This window comes from Sprattus sprattus (assembly GCF_963457725.1).
Source record: "Sprattus sprattus genome assembly, chromosome: 2".
NCBI classification, from domain to species: Eukaryota; Metazoa; Chordata; class Actinopteri; order Clupeiformes; family Clupeidae; genus Sprattus; species Sprattus sprattus.
In genome coordinates, this window is record NC_137921.1 from 69,305,348 (window position 1) to 69,321,594 (window position 16,247).

The following is a 16,247-nucleotide window of genomic DNA, read 5'->3' on the forward strand; positions in this document are numbered from 1 at the left end:
GTTTTTGCACGGAAAATGACCTAAATCTCATTATGATGGCTCTATTCTATGGTTTATAGAGCATAATGATGACTTTGTAGATATTTCATTAGTTTTTAGGGTATTTTAATGGCCAATTCAACAAAAACAACTGAAAACTCTTAAATATGTCTAGTGTTCTAATAATTTTGGCCACCACTGTATATATAATCCTTCAGAAACGCACAGGAGCAGTCAGGCCACTTTGTCATTATTTTAACATGACGAAAGCAAAGCATAAAAATAGAATCATTATAGCGCTTCTCAGTTCATTCCAGTCTGTCATTTCTTTTTGGGCACTTTCAACAAACGAAAAGGCCATTTAAAATAAAAGACACAACATCCATTTTCAGTCCATTCAACAAGTCTTTCAGCAGACTGTCAGTGGAAACCATCAATCTTAACCTGCCTCGGGTCTGGTCAATGTACAGACCTGATGGAGCCAGTGGGGTCTAATGTCTGCCAGGTTCTGCTTCCACACCAGGGAGGCCATCGCCATCTTCCTCCAGATCATCATCATCCTCATTTGGAGAGCCTGTGAGAAGAAAAAACAATTGCTGCGTTCAAAGACACTAGGGCGGGGGGCACTGTGGCGCAAGCAGTAGCCCCGACCACAAACAGGCTTGAAGCCCATGGAGGACACAGGTTCGATTCCGGCCTGATGTCATTCCTCCTGTCAACTCCCCACCTCTTCTCCCTCTCATTTCCTGTCCCACTCTTCACTGCTCTATCGATTAAAGGCACAAAAGCCCAAAAAAGACACTAGGGCATCAGGCAAAAAGAAGTAATGCCAACTTGTTAGAAAGAAATACTGTCAAAATCATGGCTAAAGAAAAAGCATGTGTGCATGATGGTCAGAGTGTTCTTCAGATTCCTTACCCCACTAGTATCTACCCCATTACCATGCAGGCAGAAACAATCCCTGGACACATGTGAGGCAGAATGCCTGGATCTTACAAGTTAACTAAGTTAACCTTCGGGGATTTATTTACATCGTGAAACGGGCGGCCTACATACGTAATGCCAAGGTATTACAAAGCACCAATACTGTCAAAATCATGGTTGAAAAAATTTAAGAAGAACATCTTCTCAACCACCATATTCAAAGTGTGCATGGTAGTAATAATAGCTAATAGCCAATAACTTCTTCTTCTCAAGCTTATTGCTTTGAGTGGGCAGCGGGCAGCGGACACTGCTTAACTTCGCTTAACTTCGCTTAACTTCGCTTAAGTACCTGTCTGAAAGTCGATGCTCCTCATCATGTCAGCAATGTTGTCCGTGTCGACGGCAAACTGGGCCATGCTCTCATAGCCAGGCTCAGCCCGCTCCAGGTCGGACGCCTTCGCCGTGTCGGTGATCCTGCCAAGGACACGGCACATGGTGTTAAGGTTTCCCGCTACGTCAGAAGTGATGGGGACAACCGTAGATCTCCTATCCACCCCCACCCCACTGTGAAGGCGAGTGGATAGGATAGTCACCCCCGTCACCCTGCTGTCTCTCCAAGGTGAGTTGTGAAGCCAAGGTGAGACGCTGCCCCCGCATCTCTACAGGTGAAGCTCTGGTTAGGCTGGTGAGGCAGCCAAAAGCCACACACACATATAAACGCACACACACACACACACAAACTCACACAAACACACACACACACACAGACACACACACACACACACACACACACACACACACAAACTCACACTCACTCACACACACACACAAACAAAAAAGCACACACACAACCTCACACAAACACACACTAACACACACACACACACACAAACTCAAGCACGCGCCCACACACAAACTCACACATACACACACACACACGCTCAGACACACACACACAAACACTCAGACGCTCATACACACACACACACAAACAAAGCAGTGGTCTCCATGCAAGCGTGTTATTTCTATTTCTTTTCCCAAACAACTTCTTTTTGGTCATTTTGCTCTCACAAGCAAGTTGTTGTTTTTTTTGGTCATGAGTCATTAGTCACCTTACCACACGACCAGAGCTGGGTGCCAGGAGGCCATGTTAGCAACAACACCACAACTATAACTCGTGTGTGTGTGTGTGTGTGTGTATGTCTCATAATGCCACCCCAGTGGAGTTAGTGGCGGTAGCGGCGTTAGCACGCTCGCTACATCTGAGTCAGGAGTGACACCTCTCTGTTTGAATGCACAGCACAGCAGAGCACTACAAACCCAGAGAAACAGCGCTGGAACAGCCTCACACACACACACACACACACACACACACACACACACACACACACACACACACACACACACACACACACTCTTACTTCTTAAACACGTCCTTGGCACTCTGTGGAAACAAAACAAGGGAGACACGGAGAGAAAGAGAGAACAATAAGAAGAGAAATCTCGCAAGGAACAGAGGAGAAATAAAGAAGCGACTGAAAAGAATAAAGGAAAAGTCAACTCACATGACAAATAATAAGAAAGGGAATAAGAACCAAAAATGGCAGAAAAAGAAGAAGAAGAAAATTAAGGAGAGAAGGGAGTGGGGGGGGGGGGGGAGAAATCACACAAGCTAAAAAATGTCCGCCCGCCATGGCTTTTAAAAAGACAAAGTGCTGCACTCCCTCCTCCTGGGCTGAGTTTACACTCCTCGCCCTTTTCAATCTCTACTTTTAAAGTAAGACGCGCGCTCAAGCGAGAGCGCACACCTGCTACACGGCGGCGCATCAGGCCAGGCCATAAATGACAAGCTAAATATAAACCCAAAAAAACCCCACTTCACCTGGAAAGGGGGGGAAAGTGCCTGGATGGCTGGTGAAGACAACATCAACCTCTCATGACTCAATCTTCTGCTTTTTTATAACCATTTCCCTCCATTTTAACTTTATTTTTTTAACACAGGGGTTTAAAAAAAAGGGCCGGGTTGGGGGCAGTCACTGGCTGGCCTGTATGCAGAGGACGGTGCTGATGGTCGGGTCTGATTCTGGTTGGAGGGGATGAGAGCGGGGCTCTGGCTATGACCTTGGCTACAAGGCCTGGCCGTTAATCAGCACTTCCTTTCTCAGGGCTCTGGAACAACAGATAGAATAGAATAGAATAGACTTTATTTGTCATTGTGCATTAGATACACAACGAAATGTGTTTGTGCAACCACTAAAAAAAGTGCAGTTGTGCTGGGTGGAGGGTAGGAGGCTAGTGTGATTATTAGGTTCTGCACTTGACAGATGCTGGTAATGAACTGACACGTAGATGTTGTCAGTCGCTACAAGCACGTGTTGGAATTGCTCCTCTGATGTCGGACAGATCCTTAAGCCTACCCATCCCCTCTGTACTGACCAACTGTGTCCAGTGACATCACACAGTGACAAACAGCCAAGGTCTGTCCGTTGATCAATAGCTTGCTATGGATTTCCAACAACCAGATCTAAGGAATCATTGATGGTGTTGGTTTGGGTGCTGGTGGGAATCACTCAATATAAATATAATATATACATATACACGTATATGGCAAAAGAGTGACAAAAAAAGAACCTAATTCAAGAATCAAATAAAGAAAATAAACTAGAATGGACATTGCGCAACATGCACAGGTGACACCAAGGTCGTCAAGCACGTTAGGAGCGATGTCACAAACACCTGCAGGAACACGGCCATCTGCGGCTCCTCCATGGACTGGATGGCCGTCTCCACCAGCTTCACGGCGGCCTCCAGGTGATCGCCGTGGCAACGGATGAGGCGGCGCACGTGGCGCAGCTTGCGGTCCTGCTCCCGGCTCACGCTCTCCACCAGCTCCTTCTTGCGCTCCTCCAGGACGGCGTACAGCGCGTCGAACCTGTCGCACAGTGCCTGCTTCTGCCGCCGGCCGTTCTCCTGGCGACATTCAGATACCCAAACCATCAGCCATGTGTCAGAAGAGCTGGGTTTGTCAAAATCATTATTATCAAGCATTACTGTTCTACTGTCTGCTCTGACCTCGATGGTCCTACTGTCAGTATGACCGTTCTGCTTTCATCTCGATTGTTCTACTATAAGTAGTAGTAGTATGGTTCTACTGGCAGCAAGACGTTGATGCTCTCACCTCACTTGATCTACTGTCAGTGTGACGGTGCTACTCTTACCTCGATGGTTCTGCAGATGTCCTCCATCTGTGAGATGATGGCCTGCATCCTGTCATTTCCTGCCACCAGGATCGCTATGCCATCGCTGAGTTCGGTCTAAAGCATGAGGAGACAAAAACAACAAAAAGCAAATAAAAGAGATCTGATACCTAGCATGAGGGGAGAAAAAAAAACACCAAAACAACATCACAAAGCCTAAAAAAAAAAACAGTCACAGGCCATTACACGATTGTCTTGCCCTACACAAATTCCTAAAAATCTTTAATGGCATGACTGTGTAAAGACCCAAACAACAATGCTGTCAGACACGATGTGTCATGGCCGCCAGCTGCCTTGGCCAATCAACCAACACAGGGCCAGATTGTGAACTATGGCGGCTCTGGGAAAATGGCTTGGCCGGCATTTGCCACAATGACTGGTGAAAACTTTTGCGCCCATCTGCATTTGTAATTGTGGTGTGATTCATAGCGTCGGGAAACCGATGTGGGAAAAAGGGCAGCGGAGATGAAAATGTCAGCCTGGCCACCTGCTCAGTGTCGTGCTGTAACACCCCGGTGTTCTTTTTGTAACACCCCGCGTGGTTTCTCCACAGTCTCCACGGGCTCCAGCCACTCGCTCAGTCATCGGCATCTCTCCGATTATGCATCTCCGATTATGCATCTCCGCGGCCGCATACAGCCGTTTCCCCCACGCAACCGAGGTGGCCTCGGCTCGGCAGCACCGAACAGAAACATATGGTGTCTACTGAGGTATTGTTTGGCAGAAATGGTGACGCAAATTAAATCATTTGAGTCATTATCCACCTGGGGATCCACCCCACTCTACTACTTAACCTCTGCCCAACCCCCCCCCCCACCCCCTCCATGAGTCAAACACACTGAGGGAAAAATGAGTCAATCTGCCAGGGAAAACTCACAGGCTTCTTTGCCGGCTGGGCCAGACACACCGGTGTCTCATTTTCCTCGCATGGATATCAGGAACGACTGTCAGTCCCATGAGAGAGAGAGAGCGCACGCCCAGCAAATTGGCCCTGAGGTGTCGGCTAACAAGTGTGGCATTTCCACTTATTCACCTCAGTTAACTTGCTGCTCCTGCTGCCCTAATTCAGTCATCACCTTCCCGGAGAAAGGTAGAGACTGACGTGTCGGATTTTTGGCAAGTGCGTATCCAGATGCGACGCGATGTGCTAAAAACACCTTGGCCACATCGGAGTTTGACAGGGGTGATTAAACGGCAGGAGGAAAAAAAATGAAATAACAGAAGAGCGACACTCCGCCAGGGGGTATGGAACATGCGGGTGCACCGCGTCAATTGGTGCCGTGTGGCACAGGATGAGTGCTGACGTTTGGGGCGGACGGAGGGGTGTGATTCAGACCCACGCTGGCATGCGGGCGAGACCCCCCGCTGGGTGGCACGCTGCGCCTCTGTCCGCCGTGAATGAGAAACTGTCAAGGGCGGCCTGAGCTCTCCTCTCCGAACTCGCAGTGGTCGCGGACGAACAGCTGTTGTGATAATCGTGGTGTTGTGAATATGTTTTAACTAAAGGGTGCACAAGCTGTGAAGAGTTCTTTTAACAAAGCCACTAAAAAAAACACACACACAGACACACAGACACACACAGACACACACAGACACACACACACACACAGACACACACAGACACACAGACACACACACATAAAAACCTCCTCTAGCTTTATTTGATTGTGGCACAAAATTATTGTCCTCTAATGCCCCCCCCCCCCCCCCCCCCTCCACTCACACACACACCCTCCCCCCCCCCCCCCCTACTGGCTCTAAGGTGACACCAACCTCACAACCGTCGCTGTTAACCCTTTACCTTCTGCCGCTTGTAGACGCTATGCAGCGGCGCCACCTCACAGTCCTTGTGTGAGCCAAACACCTTGCACATGGAGCAGGTGGGCGCCGCGCAGCTCAGGCAGTAGATGTTGATGCGCTCCTCCTGGTGCTCCGCACACATCAGCTGCTGCTGCTGCTGCTCTGGCTGAGGGTGCAGGGGCCTGCGGAGAGGTCAGTGGGGGTCAAGGTCAGTGGGGGTCAAGGTCAGAGGGGTCAAGGTCAAAAGCCAGTCTACTCTGGCTGGGGGGACTGCCAATGGAAACTAGCCCTTTGGCTACAATTGGGTGCATTTACATTTTAAATGTTTAATAATGTACACTGTCCCTCTTATCAAATAAACAAAAATCAAATCAATCAAAAGACAATATTCAGCCCCAGGCAACATCCAGTTCTGAGAATAGGGCTAGGAAGAGAGGAGATTTTTTTTTCAGGGGGGGGGGGGGGGGTGGGAATTACAATTCCTAGCTTTGCCCCTGCAATGAAATATGACTGGATGTATCGCAATATACACTTGAGGGACTACACACACACACACACACACACACTCTCACTATACATATTCATCACAGGCAACCTGAGTGGCAGGAATAGTGGTCGATTTTTGTTTGTTTTTATTTTTATCTTATTCATGTTGAAGTGATTAAGCCTGACAGAGAGCTCCATACATCTAGAACATCTTCTCCAGCATGAAATCTGACAGGTTGGACCGGCGGTTCACCTGTGAACTCCTTGGGTAAGTGATCTCAGAGAGAGGGCAGTAAGGAGACAGAGGTGATTATGGCTGTGATTCGCCTGCATTGACATTCCACTCGTCTGTATTGTTTTGTATGTAAATGAAATCAGTCACACAAGGAGATAAGCATAAAAGAAAAAAAACACACAGACAACTGCCTTGTGATAATGACCTTGTTGGAAGAAAAGTTTGTTGTGCTGGACTGTGGGCTTTGTAAATATTTAAAGATGGCGATTTTTTTGTCGAGCTTAATGATCAACCTGGCCTTCCTTCAGCCATGAGAATAAAGATACAACTCGAACTCGGCCTACCTCTCGATGCCGTCTATATATGAAGCACCAACACTTGGTCTGCGGGCACCTTTTCCTGGATAGACGAATTGAGTGATGTGATTGCGATCTGTCGGCGAACAGGGGCGAACCAACTGTCAGCTCCCTCCTCATGCATGAAAGAAGACCTGCTCAAAACTGAGGACCTTTTCAATTTATCACCAGGCTTTTTAATCTCTGGCCCTGTCAAGCGATCTGTGCTGAAATGTGACGTTCGTGTCAGCATGATGTGAGCACTGTATCAGGAGGCGCGAGCCTTCAGGCGTCTGACACACAAGTTGGGAAAGAGCGCCATCTGATGGATATCCGGAGTAGTGACAAAACCTAGAGCATCATCACACTTTCTAGTTATCATTGCTGAATACATTCACAGGTAAAATGACACTAACAATAGATTGAATAACACAAATACTGTCCTGCGTTTTCCCTGCAGATATATGTTTGTGAATAAACATTAACTGACTGCTATTAAGTCAGCCACTTTAGAAGGTAAATATGTGAACTACTCACTTTATTTGGTATGGAAGATACTGGTAGTGAGGTGTGCTTACATCCTCCTGCCTCTAAACCCTTCCATTGTCAAAAGCTTTGTACCATTCCAGGCACTTAAATCTCATAAGTGCATCCTGAAGTGCAAACATGCTCCGAGGGGTAAGCGGTGTGATTCAAAGGCTCAAAGAGCAGCAGTGAAACCAAGCAAATTAGCAAACATCAAATAGTATAGTTTCCATGCTATCTGACCCCTTGAGTGCTTGCACATACCAGTGTAGTACCCCCTAATATAACAAAACATCAGTATGCATCTCAATAGAAGCCAATAATGAGACTAGGCAACACTGTTTTAGTGATGCTAAGGCGTTCTTGTCATATAAATCAGCCTAGGAATAATAAGCCAATAACACTCCAGCCTTCACCTGCTGATGTCATGTCTGATGTCACTACACTGCGTCACACACTTTCCCTGTCATTCTTCAAATATCTGGACTTCCCCTTGCATTCTTCAAAATCTGGATTGGTAGACAATAACATTTATGTAAACCACCGGACACATGCTTGTTTCATATCGTGATGATTCATGCTCCAGTGACAAAGGTGGAAGCACAGAGTTTAAAAAAACAACACTGACTCGTGTGGTATAAATACAGGTCCCTCACAGATGCTCGCTCCAGTGGCAATGGAGAACTTGTGACGGGCTATGTTTCATTACCGCCAGGATGACGTGTCCTGGTTATATTTAGTGCTTTGGCACGAGTTGAACCTGAGGGCATGTAAAGTTTTATTATGTCTTTTTGAAAAACATTGCTGTCATTAACTAGGGGACTAAAGACTGCTGTCATTAACTAGTGGACTAAAGACTGCTGTCATTAACTAGTGGACTAAAGGCTGCAGTCATAAACTAGTGGACTAAAGACTGCTGTCATAAACTAGTGGACTAAAGACTGCCGTCATAAACTAGTGGACTAAATACTGCCGTCATAAACAAGTGGACTAAAGACTGCCGTCATAAACTTGTGGACTAAATACTGCTGTCATAAACTAGTGGACTAAAGACTGCCGTCATAAACTAGTGGACTAAAGACTGCTGTCATAAACTAGTGGACTAAAGACTGCCGTCATAAACTAGTGGACTAAAGACTGCCGTCATAAACAAGTGGACTAAAGACTGCCGTCATAAACTTGTGGACTAAATACTGCCGTCATAAACTAGTGGACTAAAGACTGCCGTCATAAACTAGTGGACTAAAGACTGCTGTCGTAAACTAGTGGACTAAAGACTGCTGTCGTAAACTAGTGGACTAAAGACTGCTGTCGTAAACTAGTGGACTAAAGACTGCTGTCGTAAACTAGTGGACTAAAGACTGTTGTCATAAACTAGTGGACTAAAGGGCACCAGTGATTCCATTAGTCCCCTTCTGCTCTTCAAGAATACTACTTCTGTCAATCATTAGCTAGCCAGGACAGCATCAGAATCACCATTACATAGAACTGTTTCAGCATTCATAAATCGTCTTTCGATCAAATTACCATAATACTAATATAATAGACAGGTATCTACACAATGAGCATTTCCCAAGTGTTAAAATGTTACCAGTGGTGGCTTTTAATTCCACTGCTAGTGTTGGTTTGAAGGGAACTTAAAGAGCATAAAGCATTGCTATACCTATAAAACAACCGGAGCTCTTTAGCCTATGTTTAACTACTGCTAAACATCTAACAAAACAAAAGCCTACAGAAACAATGACCTGCACCATAGTGTCTCAGACAGCACTGACGCAAATAAAAGCTAACTCTCTAGTGTCTTCTGTACTGCCTGCAACTGACGCAAATAAAAGCTAACTATCTAGAGTCCTCTGTACTGTCTGCAACTGGTGAAGTTTTTAAAGAAACACGCCCAGACTGCTATCTAGCCTCAGTGCGCTGCTCTGACCTGCTGGACTCTTGCTTGTAGATGTCGATGATGTTCTCCACGAGCAGGTTCCTCTGCAGGCCGTAGACGCCATGCCGGTCCAGCACCACCTCGTGCCGGCAGGACGGGCAGCGGAACCGCCCCCCGGTAGAGACGGCTGAAGAACTGCGGCTCTGCCACAGCGGGTTGGAGGCCTGGAGGAGGAGGGTTCGGGGAGGGGTGGGGAGGAGGTTCGGGGAGGGGTTGGGTGGAGGAGGAGGGTTCGGGGAGGGGTGAGGAGGAGGTTCGGGGAGGGGAGAGGAGGGGGTTCGGGGAGGGGTTCGGGGAGGGGTGGGGTGGTGGTTGGGTTGGGTTGGAATTACTGAGACAGAGTAAAAGGATGGTACCTGTCCCTCACTTATCAGATTTAACCCAGGCTGAAGGAATGGTGGTAGTTGGTAGGCTACATTAATATTATTACATTTTAAAATGTTATATAAAAAATTCATATGTGCCTAAAAAGGCAGGTGTGGGGCAGCCGTGGCCTACTGGTGAGGGTTTCGGGCTGGAAACCGTAGGGTGGCCGGTTCGATCCCCGACCAGTAGGAAAAATGTGGGCGGGGGAAGTGGTAGACCGTAGACCACTACTCTCCCATGCCCACATCCACGGCTGAAGTGCCCTTGAGCAAGGCACCTAACCCCAATCACTGCTCCCCTGGCACCGCAAAAGGCAGCTCACTGCTCCGGGTTAGTGTGCTTCACTGTGTGCATCACTGTGTGTATCACTACCCTGGATGGGTAAAATGCAGAGATAGAATTCAGAATGTGTGTGTGTCACTATCTCTGCCATAAACATAGCCACTAGTCACTAGGACTCATTTCCATTTAATTTCCATTTATCCATTCCATTCCATTCATCATTTCATTTCATTTCCAAAACATACAGTATATTACACCCTACAAACAATGGAGTGGGTATGAAATTAAGACTTGGTACCTTTTCACTGATACATGATGCTCTTTACCTAGAGTTGTCTTTGATGGCTAACTTCAGTTAATGCATTTATCATCTGAAATCTTTCTCATAATATCAAATAATGTATTTTGGTTGAATTCTGCGTATCTGTATATTGCTTCAAATGTAAACAAGAACAGGGAGATCAGAGCAGAGCAGAAGTATGATAAATGAGAGAAACATGTGCTTTGATTCCCCATCTGTATCACTCTTCCACCACGTTTCATTTGAAAATGGAAAAGAAAATAAACAATATGACTTCCAAATCTATTAATAAAGACCCTCACTAAGACAGATGCAATTACAGGATGCATCCCAACAACAACTGACCTCAGAACAGATTGGACCCTTGCTGGCTTCGTCTGTTGCTAGGTGGGATGACCTAAGAAGTACCTCTGGGGTAACTCATAAGGCTAAAGGGGTGATTTGTCTTGGTTCTGACTGGCCCTCCGAGGCACCAGCATCAGACCCTGTTTCCTCCCAAAGTCTCTCTCTACAGCAGGGGTTGGTTAGTCCTCTTTCCACAGGCCCTCTGCCCACTTGCCTCCAACCAATGGGAAGAAGCAACACCATTTACACTATCATCATCAGCCCATTAATACGGGCTCTCTGCAAGCAGATATTTCTTGATGTGTCTCCATGTAGTCTGGTATCTCATGTAGTGATACACATTTGAAGGAATGTTCATTAGATTTAGAATTGTGGAGTAACCTTCAGTTTTTCCTCATTCCTACACCCAAACACATACTGTAGTTGTAAGACTGACACTAAACCATCACTTCCCTGACTTTAGACCCTTTCATATTCTACATATCTATCAACATTCTTCCTACGCTGTGGAAGAACCTTTCGCCTTTTCCTCGCTCCAACACCAAAACACATACTGTAGTTATAAGAATCACACAACACCATCCCTTCCCTGACCTCACCCTGACCTTACACCCTTCCCCGTTTTCCCTATCTTTCCTTTCATCTTTTCCTTGACCCAACACCAAAACAGTAGTTAAAAGAAATCACATCACCTTCCCTGACCTTACACCCCTGACCTTTCAACGTTCTCCCTACCCAGCATCACACATGTAAAGGTGTGTGCCACACGGCGGGCACCTTGCCCTCGACGAGCCGCTGTCTACCTGGAAGACGTCACTGGCGCACTTCCTGCACAGGTTGTGCTGGCAGGGCAGGATGACCACGGGCTTGGTGAACATCTCCAGGCAGATGGGGCAGATGAGCTGCTTCTCCAGGTTGTCCATGGCGCTCGACTCCCCCACGGGCGGCTTGAAGCCCAACGCGAAGTTCATCGCCTCCGTCCGGGTGTCACTGAAAATCCCCTTTTAACCACGAGAAGAGAATCAAAAAGCACGTCAAAGAGGACCCGGGAGGCGCCAACAGTCGTGCTGTACCTTTCCTCCGGTTATATGCGGCTTGTTTTTGCGTCGCAGTGCTTCTCTGACTTGTGCGCCCACTGATAAGCCAGACCCCTCCCTAGCGGGATAATTTTAGTTTGCTGTTTGCTCTAGGTTAAGTTACTGTCAAAACTGCAACACCCCCCCCCACTTTCCCCTCCCCTCCCCAAACACACACACACAGAAAACTGGGCTTCCACCATAACTGGGTTAGGAGAGGTATGGGAGGAGGAATGGCATGGGGCAGAGATTCCACTCTCCATTTTTATCTCCTGTAACCTGATAGGGGGAGAGAAAGGCCGGCTGTCCGCTTGGTTTGTTGGCTGGCAGGGGCACGAGGGGAACATTTGGTGCGTTTGGATCCGAGGGCCCTGAGTCACCGGGGAGCGATGAGGGAGTGCTGGCGCCGGCGCCTGAGGACAACTGCCTCTAAAAACAAAATCATAACAAGTCAGGCCACACTGCGCCGACGCGCTGACAGCACACCACCGTACGCCTGGAGACAACACCAGTTCTTCTTTAATCCTGGTTTTACTTTTATGTCATTCTGAACTTACCTTTCAAAGTCTCATTTCACAATTTAAAATGTAATATTTAACATGCGTTACGTTTAGTTAATTTTCATGAAATGCTTTAGAACCAAAAGTAATGATGCAACTCATAATGAGAATGCACACAATGTCCAGGAATACTGGGTTTGATGGATAAATGCACAGTGCATGGTTGAAATTCAACTGAATTTGCATTAAATCAGGCTGTTTCGGGTTGACAACTGTTTCTGGAGACTACAAATACAGTCACCTCTTTGCGTTGTCAATCGATAATGGATACAGCGTGCTTTCTCGGACAAGAGGCCTTTGAACTTTCATTTGACGCATTTGATCATGTCGGGTTTAGAGAAATATAAAACACCAATCCATTCATTCTGTCAATTTGGTTTACACTAGTTAGCTGCATCCTTTGCAAAGAAACACATTCGTGTGCTGCATTCCAAACATCTTTAAAATTAAGTTTTGAATTACATTTGTTTTGCAAACCTTTAATTTGCAGTTATTACTTTTATTTTGGATAAGTCGCCCAACTCGCACTTTTTTAATGGAGGCCGACAGCCGCGAGTAATCAAGGAGATGGTGTACTTTTGTGTGGACATACGTACAGTGCCCTCCACAATTACTGCCACCCTCAGTGATGAGTAGAACAGGCTATGACAAATATGTCTTCTTCCTTCCCTCCTCTTGGTCTTTTACTCAACATATTCACAAAAATCTCTGAAAAAAGTATTGAAAGACATTTTTTTTTTTTTTTTTTACAAAACATGGGTGCCACAATCATTGGCACCCCTAGACAATCTAATAATTCAAATCTAACTGAAGTATATTTCCAGTCATGTTTTAAATTGTTTAAGTTAGGAGGTCTTAAAGTGGTCAACCATGACTTCCTGTTTCACTGAAGTATACATATGAGGTGGCACAGGCCAAATTCATTTCATTACTATACAAGAACACAGTGACGAAAAGGTTGTTGAGCTGCACAAAACGGGAAATGGATAAAAGAAAACCTCTAAACAGTTAAAAATACTCATTTCCACTATCACGGCAATAATTTAAACGTTTTATTGGACAGGAGAGGTTAAGAATCAGCCTGGAAGAGGATATGTGTGTACAGTACATTGACCCCAGGCACTGTGAGGAGGATGGTTCGACTGGCAAAAGAATCTCCAAGGATCACAGCTGGACAATTGCAAAGGTTAGTTGAGTCTTAGAGTCAGAAAGTCTCCAAAACTACCATCAGAAGCCACCTACATCACCACAAGTTGTTATGGATGGTTGCCAGATAAAAGCCACTGCTGCCAATCAACAAACTAAAGCGCCTACAGTTTGCCAAAGTTAAGTTAGACTTTCAATGTGGCCGAGATATATATGGTCAGATGAGACCAAAATATGGCTTTTGGCAACAAACATCAAAGGTGTGTTTGGCGTAGACAGAAAGATAGCCATACCGAAAAGCACCTCATACCCATTGTGGAGTATTGTGGCGGATCTTTGAGGTTGTGGGGCTGTTTTCCTTCCAAAGACCCTGGACATTTTTGTTAGGAAACTTGGTATCAGATATTGCCCTCCAGGAAGCTTAAAATGAGCCGTGGTTGGACCTTCCATCTGGGCAAAGAAGGCTGCACAAAACATTAAATTAAGTGGTGCCAATAATTGTGGCACACCTGTTTTGGAGAGTAATATTTATTTAATGTCAAAAAAAAAATCCAATACATTCAATGAAAAGGTAAGATTTTTGTGAATATTTTGAGTGAAAGACCAAGAGAATAAACAGCAAAGACATGTTTTTTCATAGCCCGTTTTGCTCATATTCACTGAGGGTGCCAATAATTGTGGAGGGCACTGTACATCCTACTCTCACTGCTGTAAAAAGTTAGCCTACTGTATACATACAAATAAACTTGGTATTAAAATGAACATGGCTTTCGTGTTCCAAGTAATCAATATGCTAGGTAATGACAAAGACGTTCAAAAACAACAGAAAGTCGACTGGCAAAACGTTTCTGGCAAAACGTTTCTTTACGTTTCTGGCAGACAATATTCCCAACTAGCTGCATGGTCCAGCTGAAGCTTCCATAGTCTTGTTTTCAACTACATTTAAGTTTCCTGTTATAGGCTAACTTTTGCAACAAAACAAACAAAAAAAATCAAAAATGTCCAAAATACCCCAAGCTTAACTTCCCATGGAAAGTTTCAGGGAAATTTACTGGAAATGTTCTTCCACTTTGCAACCCCAATTACACCATTGTTTAATGCGTACAGGTAAACACAGATCACCTGTATGACACCATTGTTTTATGCATACCTTTCATTTGTTCTGCATCATTTACTAAGTACTGGAAAGGAATGATATAAAAAATCTTTAGGTGTGAACTCTGTCTTAAAAAGTAAAATCATTAGTAGATGAGCGAGTCTGTGCTGTATTCCCTTAGGGGGACCTCTTTCTCTGTCTCTCTCTCTTCTTCCCTCAAATCAAATGAAATGATGCTTTATTGGCATCAATAAATGAACACATTGTTGCCAAAGCTTCAAGTTTGAAACTATGTAGATTATATTTTTGGACTTCTAAATGAACATTTCGTAAGGTGTGGTATTAATTTGAAAGAACAACAGAAATTGAATAAACAAACCATAAATAAATCAAAACCCAAATGATTTCCGTTGTACACAGTATCCACAAATTGGCATATCACTGGTCACCAGTGTTCTTCTATACCTGCCAACCTCAATCTGTCGGCTATGACCACCTACTCTCTATTTCGTCAGTGTCCCCCAGAGGCGACATGGAAGATTACTGAACGGATCTTATATACAGACACATCTAGGTGGAGGTGTTTGGAGCAGAACAAATGAAAATACGTAGGAGGATTGCTTGAAACCATCTCTCAAGCAAGGCAGAGAAAATGTGATGGTCTGGGGGGGGGCTTTGGTGCTGCTTTCTACCATAACGCCATCTCCATGCCATACCCTGCAGACGGCACTCGAAGGGAGCGAATTCTATTCTACAGAGACCCAAAGCATCGCTCCAAATTAGGCAAGACCTGTTTAGCAAAGCAGCAGACAAGCGGTTATGCTACATACTTTATAAAGGCTGTAAATAGAGGATTATTTGATAAAAGCACATAATAATAATGCAATATACAAGCCTAGATTTTTGTACATTTGCACTTCACTTTTGTTGGTTGTATTATCAAATCCTTGTCTCACAGAAGGAAGCTCTGTGTTCAACTCACTTTTAACAAAAATATGATTGTCTCCTACTGAACACATGCAATCAGGTTCTCTCTCAGTTCTGGAGATCTGACTGATCCTTGTGCTTGGAAGTGAAATATATAATAATAATAATAATCAAATGCCACTTCATTATAAAAAGGAGAATGTAGGGGTGGCATGTATATGGCACATAAATATAAAGCCTGATCAGAGATTTCCCCTTTTTGACAGAGTAAACTGTGACGACTAGACCCTCTTTGTGCCAGATTATAAAGCCTCCGGAGACTTGACCAGCAATTACATTCGGCTGTTTTAGACGTAAGGATTAATGATCAGTTCTTTGTAGTAACACTTTCTCGGAGACGCTCCGTGGCAAGGTGACTATAATGGATATCTAGAGGGAGCTGAGCCTAAGAACTTAATGAGCTTAGCTGTTCTAAGTATAGCACACTGGGCCAGTATTGTAGACCAGAAGAGGTTCTGAGAAAGCGTTCATTGATGCTTTACCTATACTGATTATCTCTTGCTTGCAGCTGTTAACCTGTCTGAGTTCACTGCTAGCACACGCTTGAAAAGATTTAAGTATATCACGTAGCTTATGTTTACAATATCCATTTAATGACTATCTCGACG

General features: G+C 45.1%; 1 protein-coding gene across 1 annotated transcript; it reads right to left on the reverse strand.

Moving 5' to 3' along the window:
* Positions 1-455: 455 nt before the first annotated feature.
* On the reverse strand, positions 456-11,745 carry trim54 (tripartite motif containing 54; the record flags this gene model as incomplete). The annotated part of the gene is made up of 8 exons (XM_080832150.1): positions 456-553; positions 1,253-1,377; positions 2,325-2,347; positions 3,640-3,873; positions 4,122-4,217; positions 5,962-6,142; positions 9,472-9,644; positions 11,578-11,745. The coding sequence occupies 8 exons, from the start codon at positions 11,743-11,745 to the stop codon at positions 471-473; spliced, it is 1,083 nt and encodes a 360-aa protein (XP_080688276.1). The 3' UTR covers positions 456-470.
* Positions 11,746-16,247: the final 4,502 nt, after the last annotated feature.